Source organism: Thamnophis elegans, chromosome 8 (genome assembly GCF_009769535.1).
Source record: "Thamnophis elegans isolate rThaEle1 chromosome 8, rThaEle1.pri, whole genome shotgun sequence".
NCBI classification, from domain to species: domain Eukaryota; kingdom Metazoa; phylum Chordata; class Lepidosauria; order Squamata; family Colubridae; genus Thamnophis; species Thamnophis elegans.
The window spans coordinates 65,791,625-65,810,394 of record NC_045548.1 but is presented as its reverse complement, the minus strand read 5'-3'; the positions used below and the strand labels follow the sequence as shown (position 1 = coordinate 65,810,394).

General features: G+C 42.7%; 1 protein-coding gene across 1 annotated transcript; it reads left to right on the top strand.

Annotated features, from left to right (window-relative positions):
• Window positions 1-692: 692 nt before the first annotated feature.
• HAS2 (hyaluronan synthase 2) lies at window positions 693-18,215 on the top strand. The gene is made up of 3 exons (XM_032223262.1): window positions 693-1,319; window positions 16,068-16,169; window positions 17,286-18,215. Exons 1-3 carry the CDS (start codon window positions 693-695, stop codon window positions 18,213-18,215), a joined length of 1,659 nt encoding a protein of 552 aa, XP_032079153.1.
• Window positions 18,216-18,770: the final 555 nt, after the last annotated feature.

Below are 18,770 nucleotides of genomic sequence, written 5' to 3'. Positions count from 1 at the left end.
GATAGGAGTGGTGGTTATCATCCAAGAAACTTCTCATCCAAGAAACATCTTCAGTTCTGAAGAAGAACTGAAGAAGCTTCTTGGATGAGAAGTGAAAAATCTTCAGGAAAAAAACAAAGAAAATTCAGTTATCTCTTCAAAAAGCACCTTTGGGACAAAATGAGGGATGTCTCCTAAAAAAGGCAAATTTCCAATTATTTGTAACTAAAAAGTGGGAAGAAGTGTGAAATAGCTTTAACACTCTAAATCAGTGGTCCATGGACCACTGATGGTCAATGAGAAAATGTTGGTGGTCTGCAGAAAAATTATTTGTATTTTTTATATTGCACTAAATACTATTTATCTTTTGAAAACATTCATAGCAGTGGTCCGTGGGATTTAAAATTATGAATTTAGTGGCCCTGAAGTCCGAAAGGTTGGTGATCCCTGCTCTAAATTGTGTGTGTGTGTGTGTGTGTGTGTGTGTGTGTGTGTGTGTGTTCCTCATTGGAATACTTGTTTTATAACCTTAAGCCTCCTTTTAATTAATACTCTAACGAGCATCTCAGATTCTTGGTCTTTAGGTCAACTATTTCCATCCTAGACTGCAAAGCGGGAAGCCGATCCCTCAGTTGTTTTACTAAGTAACCCACTTTGTGCTTCTATTAAGCCACAGAGCAGTATTTACAATTCTCTTTTTTTGGTTTTTACAGATGCATTGTGAGAGGTTTATATGCATCCTGAGAATTCTTGGAACGACCCTATTCGGAGTATCTCTTCTGCTGGGAATTTCAGCTGCTTATATCGTGGGCTACCAGTTTATCCAAACAGACAACTATTATTTCTCCTTTGGGCTCTATGGTGCTATTCTGGCATCCCACCTTATCATCCAAAGCTTATTTGCCTTTCTGGAGCACCGTAAAATGCGCCGATCCCTCGAGACGCCAATCAAGCTGAATAAAACTGTTGCCCTTTGCATTGCTGCCTACCAAGAAGACCCAGACTACTTAAAGAAATGTTTACTTTCCGTGAAGAGGCTCACCTACCCTGGAATTAAGTTGATTATGGTAATCGATGGGAATTCTGAAGATGATGTTTACATGATGGACATCTTTAGTGAAATCATGGGCAGGGATAAATCTGCGACTTACATCTGGAGGAATAACTTTCATCAGAGAGGCCCCAACGAGACGGAAGAGTCCCATAGAGAAAGCATGCAACATGTCACTCAGCTGGTCCTGTCCAACAAGAGTGTCTGCATCATGCAAAAATGGGGTGGAAAAAGGGAAGTCATGTACACAGCCTTCAAAGCACTGGGGAGAAGCGTGGATTATGTGCAGGTAGGTCTAAAACGTCCTCCCTCGTTGCCAAATAAAACACACGTCCCAAGAAAGCCGGTCTTGTATATTTTGAGCTGCTTGCAGCCCAACCCATCCTGTCCCTTATGCAAACAGTCTGCCTCTTTCTCTCTCCATTGGAAAAACAGCAGAGCCGTTGAAAAAGCTGGACTTCTTGAAATAGTTAAGATGATCAGATGGTACATAAGGACAGGGAGGAGAGCTCAGACAGGGAGGGTGAAAGCTCGCCATCAAGTTTAGTGATGATAATTACTTAATAATTAATCTAGAGAGAGAGAGAGAGAGAGAGAGACTCTGGGGCATTTGGTTCCACGTTGCCCCAGTAGCTTCCCTGAAGGACTTTTTCAGGGTAGTAGAAGGTGACACACAACTCTACCAGTTGCCTCACAAGCTGCATTATTCTCTGTTCCAGACAGTGGTCAGGGAAGTGTTTCCACCTGTAGTTGCCTGAATTTGATTGCCTTCCATTGCTAAGTTGGCACAGGCCTCGACAGAGTCTGTGGCACTGTGAACCAACCAACTCTGGTTTGTTTGACTGGGTTCTTAGCAATAGCAATAGCAGTTAGACTTATATACCGCTTCATAGGGCTTTCAGCCCTCTCTAAGCGGTTTACAGAGTCAGCATATCGCCCCCACAGTCTGGGTCCTCATTTCACCCACCTCGGAAGGATGGAAGGCTGAGTCAACCTTGAGCCGGTGAGATTACAACCGCTGAACTGCAGATAACAGTCAGCTGAAGTGGCCTGCAGTACTGCACCCTAACCACTACGCCACCTCGGCTCTTTCCTTTTTCATCTAAAGAACTTCTACTCTAACGCTCTGTTTGTGTTGATAGCCATATGGCAAAGATGATTCTTTGGTTGCCCTTAAAGCTTAAATATTAGCAAATATGGCTGCATATGGTGCAAACCTCTATTCTTCAGTAGCTAAGTATTCTGTCAGCAGAAAAAAGCAAGGAGTACTCTCCTCTTTTCCATGGGCCTTATCGGTTGAGTTCACACAACTCAGCTAAGCTATCATATGGGTTGCTATAATATGGGGGTTAACATGCTGTGCAAAGTCAGAGCAGTTTATAAACAATGCTTTATTGCTTAGGGGCTCTGTGGTTAAGTTTATAAACGATGCGTTATTGTTTAGGGGCTCTGTGGTTAAGACGCTATGGCTTGTTGGATGGAAAGCCAGCAACTCAGGTTTGAGTGCCACATGACAGGGTGAGCTCCCATCCTCGCCCAGCTCCTGCCAACCTAGCAGTGTGAAAGCATGAAAATGAAAATAGATAAATAGGTACCACTTTGGTGGGAAGGCAACTGTGCTCATGCTGGCCTCATGGCAGCATAAATTAATGACCTTGAAACAGAGATGAGCACCACCCCCTACAGTCAGCAATGATTTGCAAGGATTCCTATGGTCAATATGGTTACTTACTAAACCAGGTGTGCAGGTATTTTTCTGCATTAAACATTGCCATTGGTACATAAGTATCATTTGGCGTAGCAGGGGCATGCAACGGAGGTAGCCAGAGCAAAACCAAATTTGATTTCATTTCAGTTGCAATGCAGTGGCACCGAATTACAACTCATCAGAGAGAATATGATTATCTTTTTAGCTGTGGGTTTAATAAGTTTCCTCTTCACACTAACTATGTAAATTTGTTGTTTGAGAATTTTTGAGGACTGCGCACTTATGGGGGCCCTAATGTGGCCCTGAGGTCTCAAATTAAATACTTCACAAAAACTGTGGTCTTTGAGCTGCTGTACAGCTGCAGTATTCGGGATCACGTTCCGGCGTTGACGTTGAATGCAAACAGAGAGTCAGTTCGTTTGGTGAAAAACTTTATCTCTATCTAATACTACGTGATAAGCCAGCACTAAATGACAATGATACCAAGGTAAGCAAATCCAAGTCAGTTCTAACCAAGTTAACACCATCACTCATATATATCCACACCCTCAGCCACACCCCCACTCAGTGTCATCACAGCCTCCTTCCTGGTTAGCCGCATCCAAGCAGAAGAGTTACATCATAGTAGGCAGTTGCACCCAAGTAGAAGAGTTACTCTGCAGAGTGGTGAAAGAAGCCTTACAGAGCCACATGCAGCTACAGGCTCCGCCAACATCAGAGAGTCAACATCAACGTGGCAGTGTTGGTGGCCTGTAAACATGGCCGAGCGGGCATGGCGATGGACGGGCTCCCCCCTGAATGGCAGCCCGAGGGCTGACATTCGGTTTGAGGCTGCCTTCTACTGGCTAGTCAGTTTAAAGATGGAAAACTGTAAGAAGAATGAACAGGATTTTACTCTAGGTAGTATGCAGTTAACATAGTGAAACCATGCCCAGCTATAGGTAGTATATAGTCAACATAGTGAAAATTGTGCCTATCAAACAATCTGTCTACGGTAATCTTTGACTTACAATAGTGACTTGATTTATTATCTTGGGGCTAATTGTGACCTGGATTTAAAGTTTCAACAGTTAGTCCTTCCCACAGTCACATGAGCAAACTTTGGGCGCTTGGTAACATGGCTACATTCATGGTTGTTTGCAGAGTCCTATGGAAATGTGACTGCATTTTATGACAGTTTTGGCAAAACCCAGCACTTATTTCCACTTTTTGGTAAAACCACGCCCATAGCAAACCATCAGTTCTCTTAGTGTGTGACCTGTCAAAACCGTGCTCGACTAAACTGCGCCCGATTAAACCGCGTCGCTGACATCATCAACAGGGCGACAACAGCTAGCGCGGAGAAAGAAGGGCGCTTTAAATAGCGCTTTGAAAGCAAGCCAATTCAACTTAAGGTAAGGGTTAGGTTTAGGGTTAGGTTAAGGGTTAGCTTTAGGGTTAGGTTAAGGGTTAGGGTTATGTTTAGGGTTAGGTTAAGGGTTAGGTTTAGGGTTAGGTTAAGGGTTAGGATTAGGTTTAGAGTTAGGTTAAGGGTTAGGGTTAGGTTTAGGATTAGGTTTAGGGGGGTTAGGTTTAGGTTTAGGTGTTAATTTTAGGTTTAGAGTTTACAGCGTGCTTCTGTCTCCGCGCTGTTGTCGCCCTGTTGATGACGTCAGCGACGCGGTTTAGTCAGACGCAGTTTAGTCGAGTGCAGTTTTGTGGTGGAACCCTCTTAGTGAACATGCTGATCCAAATAACTGCTGCAAAAAAAGTCACATGACTGACCCATTTTTGCAATCATGATGGCCAGATTCCATTATGGTTGTAAGTTGAGGACTACCTGCAAAACACCCCTAATGACATTTATAAATTTGGATCCTGATTTTTTTTAGAATGAAATTGCCATCATTAGACATTATATGTAATACTAGGAGTTGCTTTTTAAGAAAAATACCCCCAATATGGGAAATAAGAACCTACAGCTAGAATCTTAATATGTCAAGATTGCAGTTTGCTTTTGCAGTTACTACTTTGTTTAGAATTACCATTTCTTCTCTTTGAATAGAAGTTTACTTCTCAATATTTACTGCTTGGAACACAAGGAAGAGGAAGGCATTATGCTCATTTCTCACTTTTTGCTTCTCAGAAAACATCTGATTGGCTACTGTGGAAATGGGTAGAACTTTAGGCTGAGCCAGCAAAGGTTTTTATTTATTTTTTCCTGATATTTGATTTCCCTCATATCTTCGGTCAGTAATGGTATTCTATTTTCTTCACTAGCAGTTCGATAGCGGGAGTGCGCTGCCTGCACAATCGCTTCATTTGCCTGCAGCATGTCTGGGCATGTGCAGAACTTTCTGCGCATGCGCAAACGTACCTTGATGATGTCTCGGAGGGTGGGCGGAGCCTCACGCTGCTGCCACTACCGGTTCACTCGAACCGATGCAAACCGGCAGCTTACCACATGTGCCTTCGGTCTGCTATCACAAGTGGAAGTTCAGATGCTCCACAGAGCCACAGGGGTTAGTTTATATATTTTATTTGTTTATTTGTATTTATTTATACTCCACCTTTATTATTTTGAAAAGTAACTGAAGGTGGCAAAGGTATCCAATATTACTTCCCTTTATTTTCCCCACAACAGCAACCCTGTAAGGTTTGTTGGGCTGAGAGAGTAATTGGTCCAAGTCATCCAGTTGGCTCTCATGATTAAGGCAGTGTTACGTACCGACGTACATTGTTAAATTTACATGTTTTCACATGCTCACCGGGGATTGGTTGCCCAAACTGCGGGAAGTTTAAACAACTGTCATTGGCCGGCTGGTCTGCTGGAGCTCCTTAAAAGGCGAACTCCAGCAGCCCATCTGGCAGAGCGTAGTCACTTACTCTTGCAATAAAAAGTGCTGAAACTCACTCACGCCTCTCGCCTGCTGCTTCTTGCCGATCTAACACTGGCGACAAAGGACAAAGGGACCCAAGAACCCTCGTTGGACAAGCAGCCATTTCGCACAAGGACCAAGACCCTGCACCACAGCACGAGATGGCATCACAAGCATCCCCTGCACCAGTAATCTTCGACCTACAGATAGAGGATTGGCACACATACATGGATGTTCCTGGAAGCCAATGACTACCAGCCGGACAATAGGAAGAGGGCATTATTCCTAACTTACTGTGGAACGAAAATCTATAAGATGGCACAGACATTGATTGCCCCAGCAGACCGTCACATGGACAACCCTACAATGCACCCTGGAAGACCACTATGCGCCATCTGCCGCCCCCATGGTGAGCCGGAATGTGTTTTACCATCGGCGCCAACGGGAAGGCGAGACAGTGAATGATTTCATGGCCAGCTTCTGAGAAATCGCGACCTGGTGTGACTTCATCAACCCAGAAGAAATGATGAAGGACTGGATCATCCTAGGAATGAGAGACCTCTCCTTGCAAAAGAAACTGCTAATCAGAAGGGGAATCTCATTCAAGGATGTGATCGAGGAAGCTCGGGCAGCTGAGTCATCTGATAACTCAGAAGTGCACGTAAGGAAAACCAGTGGGGTACACCAAACGTTCAGGGAACCCAACTGGGCATCTGAAATTCTGGAGTATGATGATGAAAGGGACGATGCTGATGCCATCCACTGTGTGTACCCAGAGAGGAGACAAAGCGCATGGGACATAGATGGCAAGCAGCCATGTTGCCCAGGCTGCATGGGATTCCATTCAAGAGCAACGTTCCATTTCCAGGAATTCATCTGCCGCAGATGCCAGCGGAAAGGCCACATTGCCAAGGCATGCAGAGCATCCCAGCCCACCCCATCCCATCCAAGACCCACGGCTCCGCAGTGGAGACAAAACAACCCATGACCCAGCCAACAGCAGAATAGGCAGAGAGAGGAACAGTACCAAGTCCAGAGGGAGATCCATCACATCCCTGTGGGCCACTCAGGCATCTATGAAGGGGAAAAGTTCTATGCCATGGTGACCATTGAAGTGGGACCATGCAAGATGGAGCTGGACACAGGATCATACTTTACGATCGTGTCCTGGCAAACCATTAAGAAATTGAACCCGACAGCCAACAAGAAGCTCCTCAAATCACCCAACGTCCAGCTCAACGACTACCAGGGGAACCAGATCCAAGTCCTAGGAAGAATGGAGGTCAAGGTGGTGTTCCATGAATTCCAGGGCCATCTACCCCTCACCGTTGTCGCCAACAACCGTCCCTACTGGTAGTGGAATGGTTCAAGACCCTGGGGATAGACATCACTGGCCTGCATCGAATCTCAACCCATGACCTGGATTGGCTACTGGCAGAGTTCATGGACATCTTCAATGGGGGCCTAGGTAAATATACGGAGAAACCCATTTCATTTAACCTAGACCCTCATGTAGCCCCCATCAGATTCAAACCCCAAAGGGTTCCCTTTGCTCTACAGCCCAAGGTGGATGAGCAATTGGACAGACTAATTGCCCAAGGAATCCTCATGCCAACCGACCTCGCGGTATGGGAAACCCCAATAGTCACCCCCATGAAGCCAGATGGTTCTGTCTGCCTCTGCACAGATTACAAGTGTACGCTGAATAAGGCCTTTCAGCAAAGCGCATACCTGGTGCCAGTTCTGCAACATCTGTTGCATTCCCTAGGAAGCGGGAAAATATTCGCCAAATGGGACCTGGCCCAGGCATACCAACAATTGCAAATTGTGGACAAAGCCACCACAGAAGCACAGACGATTGTGACCCACAGGGGGCTTTCAAATGCACCAGACTGCAGTTTGGAGTCAGTGTAGCCCCAGGACTGTTTCAGTGTTTAATGGAGCGGCTACTGCATGGAATTCCAGGGGTAGTGCCATACTTTGATGATGTATTCATCTCAGGGGACTCCATAGAGCAGCTGATGGAACATGTGTGCGAGACTTTGGAGAGGTTCAAGGAGAAGTGACTTAAAGTGAACCCAAAGAAATGTAAAATCAGCGTGAGGCAGATAGAGTTCCTGGGATACCTCATAGACGGGTCTGGCATCCACCCCACCGACAGCAAAGTAAAGGCTGTTAGAAATGCCCCCACCCTAAGGAACAAGACAGAGCTCCAAGCCTTCTTAGGACTATTGAACTTTTATAGTATTTTTTTACAATAGAAGGCCACCGTTGCTGAGCCGCTGCACAATCTCCTGGGAAAGACAGCGCCGTGGACCTGGGGACAGAAGGAAGACTGGGCCTTTGCAGCGGTAAAAGAGCTCCTATCCTCCAACAGCGTGCTCATCCAGTTCAACTATGCTTTGCCGGTTCGGATCACCTGTGACGCCTCCCCCTTTGAAATTGGAGTGACCCTCAGCCGTCGGCCCATAACTGACCGCCAAGCAAATGTCTTCAGGGAAAAAAACCAAGAAAGTCCAGTTGCCTCCTGAAAAAGCATTTTTAGGACAACCATGACCTGGATGACTGAGAATCTCTAGAGACTTTTAATGATTCAATTTGGGATGAATTCCAGGCCACTGTTATCTAATATTAACAATGCATTTCTCTCTCCATCTATCTTTAAAAGTTTTTTTTTCCTATAATCTTTTTTTTCAAGAAAAAAAATCATCAAACACTTAAAAGAAAAAGACAACAACTACCCCAGCTAGAAGCTGAAGGCTTAGTTCACTCTGGGAACATCTCAGAGGCTCTCTTATGTGAACATATGGTCTTACGTCTCAAAAGAGAAACTCAAAGGTTTGGCAGCGTCCGTGAAAATGGAAAGTTTGTAGTCCTATAAAAACTTGTTAAGAAGCAGGGAGGGAAAGTGGGTTGGGTCAGTAGGAAGATGGAGGGGTGGGAGCCTAGAAATACAAACAAGACAAGTCCTTCAGCCAAGTTCTTTGGCTTCAGCCTCCACAGCTGCATTACCTCACTCAAGGCAAAAGCTTTGTATTTAAAGCCTTGGTGATACTGTTCGCTTAAACATGAATTAGGCCAGGCCAACTCCCCAATTCTAAAGTACAAGCTTCAGGCGGGGATTATCTGTCAGCTAAGCTATATCTAGTATATACAGTATCTCCACCCATGCATAACCCCCTAAAAATGAAGTGGGTGGTGTAGACGGGACAGCTTATCCCCCGAACTATATTTTATTAATGCAAGCTACTTTTATTAATCATCAGTGTATTTGTATCCTTGATACCCTCGTCTGTCTGTCTGTCTGTCTGTCTGTCTGTCTGCTGTCTGTCTGTCTGTCTGTCTGTCTGTCTGTCTATCTATCTATCTATCTATCTATCTATCTATCATCTATCTATCTATCTTCTTGATATCATGTCTATCTTCCTGATACATTCTATCTATCTATCTATCTATCTGTCTGTCTGTCTGTCTGTCTATCTATCTATCTTCTTGATATCATGTCTATCTTCCTGATACATCTATCTATCTATCTATCTATCTATCTATCTATCTATCTATCTATCTATCTATCTATCTATCTATCATCTATCTATCTATCTATCTATCTATCTATCATCTATCTGTCTGTCTGTCTATCATCTATCTATCTATCATCTATCTATCTATCTATCTATCTATCTATCTATCTATCTATCTATCTATCTATCTATCTATCTATCTATCTATCTACCTACCTACCTACCTACCTACCTACCTACCTACCTACCTACCTACCTACCTACATCTATCTATATCTATATCTATATCTATATCTATATCTATATCTATATCTATATCTCTATCTCTATCTCTATCTCTATCTCTATCTCTATCTCTATCTCTATCTCTATCTCTATCTCTATCTCTATCTCTATCTCTATATCTATATCTATCTATCTATCTATCTATCTATCTATCTATCTATCTACCTACCTATCTATCACCTACCTACCTACCTACCTACCTACCTACATCTATATCTATCTATCTATCTATCTATCTATCTATCTATCTATCTATCTATCTATCTATCTATCTATCTATCTATCTATCTATCTATCTATCTATCTATCTATCTTCTTGATATCATGTCTATCTTCCTGATACATCTATCTATCTATCTATCTATCTATCTATCTATCTATCTATCTATCTATCTATCTATCTATCATCTATCTATATATCTATCTATCTATCTATCTATCTATCTATCTATCTATCTATCTACCTATCTATCACCTACCTACCTACCTACATCTATCTATATCTGTCTGTCTATCTATCTATCTATCTATCTATCTATCTATCTATCTATCTATCTATCTATCTATCTATCTAGCTATCTAGCTATCTAGCTATCTAGCTATCTAGCTATCTAGCTATCATCTATCTAGCTATCATCTATCTATCTTTATATCTTTCTATCTATCTATTTATCTATCTTTTCTCTGTACCTTCTATCTAGAAGATACAGAGATGTGGACAGGTTCTCTGTATTACCTTTTCTTTTTTTCTTTTTTGGGTGACCCACAAAAGCCATGTTAAGATATTTAATAGCTGGAGGAGCAAAGGATTGGATAATGACCAAGAACACACAGCTAATTGTTTGAAAAGAACTGGCCATTGCATGAGGCAATCTACTCTGAGATTTGTTACTAGGAGTGTAGAGGGGGAGTTTCCTTGTTTCCCGCCTTTTTCCTCTATGTGCTGTGTGTCCTTTCTGTGATTTACCTCATGATGTTCCCACTGTGTTGATTTACCTAATGATGCTCCTGTTTGTCTGACTTTCTAGTTTGCTGTGTATATAGTTATAAAATATATTTATTTATATAAAACAACAAGTCCCGTGTCAGCATCTCTGACTCCATTTGGACACTGGTTGCTCAATTCCCTGGCAAGCTGGTCCAATTGCTGGGCAAAATGAGATCGTTACTGCCAGCAGCATGTGCTATGCACCAGCAAAAGAGAGAGAAAAGGGCAGTCACCATTTGTACTTCCCAAAGTGAAGGTCACAGAGCCATTGTTAATATCCAAGAAAAACACAGTTGCTCATCTAGATGACTCTTCTGCAATGGATGGGGAGGAGAGCAGCAACATGAGTAGGGTTTTCAGCTGGTCACATCCAACACCCTGACCATGGGAAGCAAGAGTATTGGGTTAGCCATGGAGGACAGATATTAGAAATCCAGAAAAAGGTGGATTAAAGTAAAACATTGCATAAAGTTGAGTTAAGGCCACATCGGGCCATTAATAGATACAGAAATGAAGCGGCAGAATTCTAGAAGTCATTCAAGCCCCTTCGTAATGCATAAATCCAAATTAAAGCATCCCAAAGAGATGGTAGCTGAACATCCAGGAGGAGGATGGACCTCCAACATTACCTCCAATTTTAAACTGCTGAGCCAGTGGCTCAGTGGCTAAGACGCTGAGCTTGTCGATCAGAAAGGTCAGCAGTTCAAATCCCTAGTGCAGCATAATGGAGTGAGCGCTCATTACATTTCCCAGTTTCTGCCAACCTAAAAGTTTGAAAGCATGTAAAAAATGCAAGTAGAAAAAACAGGGACCACCATTTGTGGAAAGTTAACAGTGTTCCGTGCACCTTCGGCATTTAGTCATGCTGACCACATGACCATGGAGACGTCTTCAGACAGTGTTGGTTCTTCGGCTTTGAAACGGAGATGAGCACCGCTCCCTAGAGCCGGAAACGACTAGCACATATGTACAAGGGGAACCTTTACCTTTACCTTTTACTATTAGGCCACACAAACTTGAAATTTGGCAATAACTCCCCAATTTAGAATTAAGAAATAATTTCTATTTTTTTTACACATGTGATGTTTTCTCTCCATGAGTCATTAGGTTTCATCTAACTTTAATGATTTGATCATGATGAATCACAGGCATTGAGGCCCTGTTGGGAAAGGAGATGCAGTGTGAATAACTAGAGTATAATGTTTGCTTGACTTGAAAACATTATATTCTCTCTCTTTTTAAAAAAACATTTGAAATTTTTGGGCACCTTCACTTGTGTATTATCTAATCTTTTTCCGAAGGAGGAAGGCTGGTTTTAACAAGGCTGATTTTAATTTTGAGTTTAATCATGCTGATTTGATTAGCATGTCCAATATTGTACATACTCTTTCAATTATCTTAAGTTGTCTTAAGTTGCCATTCTGTTCCTGAATGGACTCTCAAAATATTGGAGGTCCGGCTTGCTCTGAAAATAAGAACCATTTTCTCCCTTTTCTTTATTTTACCTTAATCTTTGAAATGTCCCTTTTTTGTATGAAATTCCTCCCTTATAATTTTGACCTCCAATGGAATTTGTTGAATGTGCTACAGGCAGTATATGAACTTGATGATTGGCAGGGATGCTTCAACCATAGGTGAAATTCAGCAGGTTCTGGAGAGCCAGTAGTGAAAATTTTGAGTAGTTCAGAGAACCGGCAAATATCACCTCTGGCTGGCCTCAGAATGGGGTGGGATTGGAGATTTTGCAATATCCTTCCCCCTAGAACGGGGTGGGAATGGATATTTTGCAGTATCCTTCCCCTGGAGTAGGGTGAGAATGGGTATTTTGCAGTATCCTTCCCCTGGAGCGGAGTGGGAATGGGTATTTTGTAGTATCCTTCCCCCAGGAGTGGGGAGGAAATGGAGATTTTGCAGTATCCTTCCCCCAGGAGTGGGGAGGGAATGGAGATTTTGCAGTATCCCTCCCCTGGAATGGGGAGGGAATGGGGATTTTGCAGTATCCTTTCCCCATGAGTGGGGAGAGAATGGAGATTTTGCAGTATCCTTCCCCTGCTACGCCCACCAAGCCATGCCCACAGAACCGATAGTTTAAAAAAAATGAATTTCACCACTGGCCTCAACTCTATAGAAGAGATAAGGTATTGTTAAGGTGTGCAAACAATCCTTGAGCTTGAAACAAGCCTTCTGATATTCAACCCAAATGCTCAAGATAACCCTTCTTGAATCTGAACCAACTGTTTTGGTTTTAAGCTCAGAATTTAAACTCGAAACTTTAAGTTCAAAAGTGTTTTGTGTATTTCTAAGACTGGACATAGAAGGGATGAGAATAATCCCGTTTACACTTTACTGACATGAGGATAGATCCTCCAGAAAACTATGGATTAAAGTCAGAGTTGCAACAGTTCAAAGAATGTGTTCACAAATCTGCTTGCTTACTGAATTAACCCATTCTCTCAGTTTACACAGTACTGTAAACCATAAACCAGCCGGAGAAGTTGGGTTTACGTAGCACTTTAACACACACATACCTCCAGTGAGATTAAAAATAAACCAAATTTCACATAGCCACGAAATCTTTTTTTAAACCAAGCGATGCAAAGTGTGCTGTATATACAACACGAATACTAGTTGTATTCACAACAACCATGCTCAAAAGAGGTGTCTATTTCACATTTTAAGGAGGCTAAAAATATAAACCCTTCCCAGTCCATTGGAAACGTGAGCATATACAATCAGGAAATAAAATAACATGCGCTCTAAACGTAAGAGTGAAACAGACTTTTATTAATGTTTAGAAGTGTGGAGCCCCATGAATTGAGAGTTCAAAGAGAGCTGGATGGTGGGATCCAAGGTATATATTTCACATGAATAGCTAAACCTTCTGTGAGCGAAAAGGGCTATCATGTTTCTTCCCAGATCCTCTGCCAATTTTTTTTTGAAGCATCTGTAAGTTCACTCATCATTCATTCCCCCTTAGGACAGTGGGAAACATTTGAACTGGGGCACCAAATGCAATCTTTTTCCCCCCCTCTCGAGGGGAAGTGCAGATCAGGAAAAGTGCAAAGCACCCACCAAGTAGTGTTTCTTTACCCCTGTTCTGTATAAAATATAATAGAAGATATAAGGTGGTGACATAAGATGAGATAAGACAATAAAATAAGATCACCTTTACTGTCACTTTTTTCTGTGAACACACTGGCACATATTAAAAAATGAAATTCTGATGCCCGCTCTCCAAAGAATATATACAGGAATATATACAGAGAGGGAGAGGGAGAGAGCTCTAGCGCTAATTCAGGACCATACTACTGCAATGCGCTCTACATGGGGCAGCCCCTGAAGAGCATTCGGAGACTTCAGCTTGTCCAGAATGCAGCCGCGCGAGCGATTGTGGGTGCACCCCGGTTCACCCACGTTACACCTATCCTCCACGAGCTGCACTGGCTGCCTATTGGTCTCCGGATACACTTCAAGGTGCTAGTCGTCACTTAGAAAGCCCTTCATGGTATTGGACCTGTTCTGTATAAAATATAATAGAAGATATAAGGTGGTGACATAAGATGAGATAAGATAGTAAGACAAGATCACCTTTACTGTCACTTTTTTCTGTGAACACACTGGCACATATTAAAAAATGAAATTCTGATGCCCGCTCTCCAAAGAATACATACAGGAATATATACAGCTGTCAATTGACAGCTATTCACTTAGGGACTCTTCAAAGTTACAACAACACTGACAGGACCATTTTTCACAGTTACAACCATTGAAGCATCCCCATGGTCATATGATCCAAATCCAGATGCTTGGCAAGTGACTCATACTTATGACAATTGCAATGTCCAGGGATCACACATTCATCTTTTGCAACCTTCTGACAAGCAAAGTCAATGGGGAATCCAGATTCACTTAGCAACTGCATTACTAATTTAACAACTGCAGGGATTCACTTAACAACTGTGGCAACGAAGGTTGCAAAATGGGGCAAAACTCACTTGACAAATGTCTCACTTGGCCACAGAAATGTTGGGCTCAATTATGGTTGTAAGTCCAGGACTATCTGTGTCTGTATGTCTGTGTGTATGGAGAGGGAGGGAGAGGGAGAGGGAGAGAGCTCTAGTGCTAATTCAGGACCATACTACTGCAATGCGCTCTACATGGGGCAGCCCCTGAATAGCATTCGGAGACTTCAGCTTGTCCAGAATGCAGCCGCGCGAGCGATTGTGGGTGCACCCCGGTTCACCCATGTTACACCTATCCTCCGCGAGCTGCACTGGCTGCCTATTGGTCTCTGGATACGCTTCAAGGTGCTAGTTGTCATTTATAAAGCCCTTCATGGTATTGGACCTGGGTACTTGAGAGACAATTACCTCCAATAGACCTATTAGATCCCACAGACTAGGCCTCCGGATTCCATCTACCGGCCAATGCCGACTGTCTACTACCCGGAGGAGGGCCTTCTCTGTGGCTGCTCCGGCCCTCTGGAACGAGCTCCCCATGGAGATTTGGACCCTCACCACCCTCCAGGCCTTCTGCAAAGCCCTTAAAACCTGGCTTTTCCGACAGGCCTGGGGCTAACGAGTTCCCGCCCCCGCTCGAATGGTGTGGCTGTTGATTGTTTTTTTAAATTCTTTCTGTAGTTGTTTGTCATTGTTTTTCCCTTGTCTGTATTCCCTACCTTTGGATTGTGAGCCGCCCTGAGTCCCTCCGGGAATAGGGCGGCATATAAGTGCAATAAATTCAATTCAATTCAATTCAATTCAACATTGTTTGGAAATATATGGAAGAGTCTTCATCCTACAATGGATTGATGATGATGATGATGATGATGATGATGATGACGACCCATATATGTGCTTGCGTGCATGCACACTCACACACACTCACATACATACATCTCAAGAAATTTTGGGCTCAATTGTGGTCATAAGTGAAGGACTACCTGTAATGAATCATTGCAGTGATATAACTCCACTCCTTTGAGTTTAACACTGCTTGCAAAGAATAAACAATATAAATTCCATTGGTTGGGTTTTTAGAGATCCAGATGTTAGAGATTCAGAAAAACCAACTGAACTCTCAGTGGGATGGGATAGCCGACTATATTCTGCATACAAAGCAAGCGCCCTGCAGAAATTTGTTTCTCCGAATTTATAATCAATTTCACAAGATTCTTTGGCCCATATTCTAAAGGCACGGTGGTACATTTTACACTGTGGTACACTTGTTCTGCATTTCCAACTCATCGCTAAAGAATTCCAAGTATTGGATGTAATAATTATGGGATTTCTCGGGAAATCCAGTGAGAAAATATCATCAATAGGCAAGCATTATTATTCAATTATGTCAGGGGTCAGCAACCTTAAACACTCAAAAGAGCCACAAAGGACCTAAACGGAAGGCCCCCATTTAATTCTGGAGCCAACCGGAAGCCTAGTTCCCCCATCATAGTCTCCTCCTAGAGCAGCATCCTTTTTCCTCTACCTGTCCTAACGGAAAGCCCTATCAATTGTGGCGCCGACCAGCGACAGCTGCAGCAGAGGGATGAAAGAGCCACATGCGGCTCCAGAGCCGCAGTTTGCTGACCCCTGAACTATGTAATTGCTTGTAGTTCGTTCTTTCAATAGCCTTGCCCCTGATCTCTTAATTTTGTATGTGCTTTGTTTTTTATGGACAGGTATGTGATTCAGACACGATGCTCGATCCAGCATCTTCGGTGGAAATGGTAAAGGTTTTAGAAGAAGATCCGATGGTTGGTGGTGTTGGAGGAGACGTACAGGTGAATATTGTCATCTTTCTGATTTTAGTATGGCATTTTTGTTTTTTTGGTGCTTTCTTTGTAACTGCTTGAACAAATCTCTGCCATTTACTTGGAAAGATTTCAGAACTAGTTTGTCCTGGTCTCCTTCTTATGTCACTGGCCCAATGTCCCCCAACTGCTTTTGTGCCTAAAGTGGGATTATAACAAATGGGCAGGCTCCTTTATGGTCATAAATCAAGGACTACAATGGAAAAAGGCGACATATAAATTTGTTGAATAAATGTTAAATACTAACAAGAGCCGTGATGGCACAGTGGATAGTACTGAAGGCTACTTCTGCTGATCACCGGCTGCCAGCAGTTTGGCAGATCGAATCTCACCAGGCTCAAGGTTGACTCAGCCTTCCATTCTTCTGCGGTCGGTAAAATGAGGACTCAGATTGTTGGGGGCAATTATGTTGACTCTGTAAACCGCTTAGAGAGGGCTGTAAAGCACTGTAAAGTAGTATATAAGTTTAAGTGCTATTGCTATTGCTATTGGTCTGATGAGCTACAGAAGATTGGATTTGAACTCCCTTAATCAGAATAATGACAAAAAGTGAAGCAATCTATCCATCCAAAATACTGGGTCTTTGGAACTCTTGGTTTAATTTTCAACTAGGGCTGTCTAGTATGGTAGCAAAAGCAATAACAACTTTTGAAACATCCTAAGGTCTTGAGAAATTTTATTATACAGTTAATAGAATAGAATAGAACAGATTGGACACACAAGGAATTTGTCTTTGGTGCATATGCTCTCAGTATACATAAAAAGATAAGATACATTCATCAAGAATCATAAGGTACAGCACTTAATGATAGTCATAGGGTACAAGTAAGCAATCAGGAAACAATCAATATCAATATAAATCTTAAGGATACAAGCCACAAAATTAACAGTCCTGCAATCATAGGTGAGAGAAGATGGGTGATAGGAATGATGTGTTGTTACTCTTATGCATTTAAGAGCTGGTTAATGAAAACAATAAATGGGAAACCTTCCATATTACAATATTAAAAAATAACAGACAGTGTTGCCTCAAGGATAACTTTGTTGCCTTTCTCTCAGGAACTAACGTTTAACCTTCTCTTGCAGATTTTGAACAAGTACGATTCATGGATCTCCTTTCTCAGCAGTGTCAGGTACTGGATGGCCTTTAATATTGAACGAGCGTGCCAGTCCTACTTTGGCTGCGTGCAGTGTATCAGTGGACCCTTAGGGATGTACAGGAACTCCTTACTCCACGAATTTGTGGAAGATTGGTACAACCAGGAATTCATGGGCTCTCAGTGTAGCTTCGGAGACGATCGGCATCTCACCAACAGGGTCCTAAGCCTGGGCTATGCAACGAAGTACACCGCTCGATCCAAGTGCCTTACGGAAACGCCCATCGAATATCTCAGATGGTTGAACCAGCAGACCCGTTGGAGTAAGTCCTATTTCCGTGAGTGGTTATACAACGCCATGTGGTTCCACAAGCATCACTTGTGGATGACCTACGAGGCGGTCATCACAGGGTTCTTTCCCTTTTTTCTCATTGCCACTGTCATACAACTTTTCTACCGGGGGAAACTGTGGAACATCCTTCTCTTCTTGTTGACTGTCCAACTTGTTGGCCTCATCAAGTCTTCCTTTGCGAGCTGCCTTAGAGGGAACATTGTCATGGTGTTTATGTCCCTTTACTCAGTGTTGTACATGTCAAGTTTACTTCCCGCCAAGATGTTTGCAATCGCCACCATAAACAAGGCAGGATGGGGCACATCTGGCCGAAAAACTATCGTGGTCAATTTCATAGGACTCATCCCCGTGTCTGTTTGGTTTACAATCCTTCTAGGCGGGGTTATTTTCACCATATACAAGGAATCTAGGAAGCCATTTTCCGAATCAAAACAGACAGTGCTGATCATTGGCACAATACTTTACGCCTGCTACTGGGTGATGCTTTTGACTTTATATTTAGCTCTTATCACTAAATGTGGCCGGCGGAAGAAGGAACAACAATACGACATGGTGCTTGATGTGTGATTTCACCAGCATGGACATTTTCTTGTTGTTGTTGTTTCATCTTTGCTGCCCTTAGCAAAGTTTCTTCTTCTTCTTCAAGGGACATGGAAATAAACCTTTTCAGAGTTGGTAGCACTGAATTTTGACATCGCTAAGGGAAAAGGATTACTGCTGCTTGGATTTGAACATTAATGCCAAAGCAAAAGAGAAAAACAAAACAAAAGGGAAAAAAACATAAAATAAAAATGTGATTGTGCCTTTTTTTGGTAGGGGGAGGATAAAAAATCATGGATTCAACCCATTCCTGCAAAGGGGGGGATGTCTCTGAAAATGCACTTTCTTCTATCACACGTATGTCCGAAAGTGTTAATGTCCTATATACCTCATTACTCACTCTGATATGGACAGACACAGAAGAAAGGGAGTTTTGGAGACACAGGCAAAGGATTTGATAACCCCTTGCGACCATAATTTATAAATTTCTTTGCATTGTTCTGTGATTTTTTTTAAAAAGAATGATGTGGCACGTGTGTGCTTTTGTGTGTTTGTATGTGTGTGCGTGTGTATGTGTGTAAA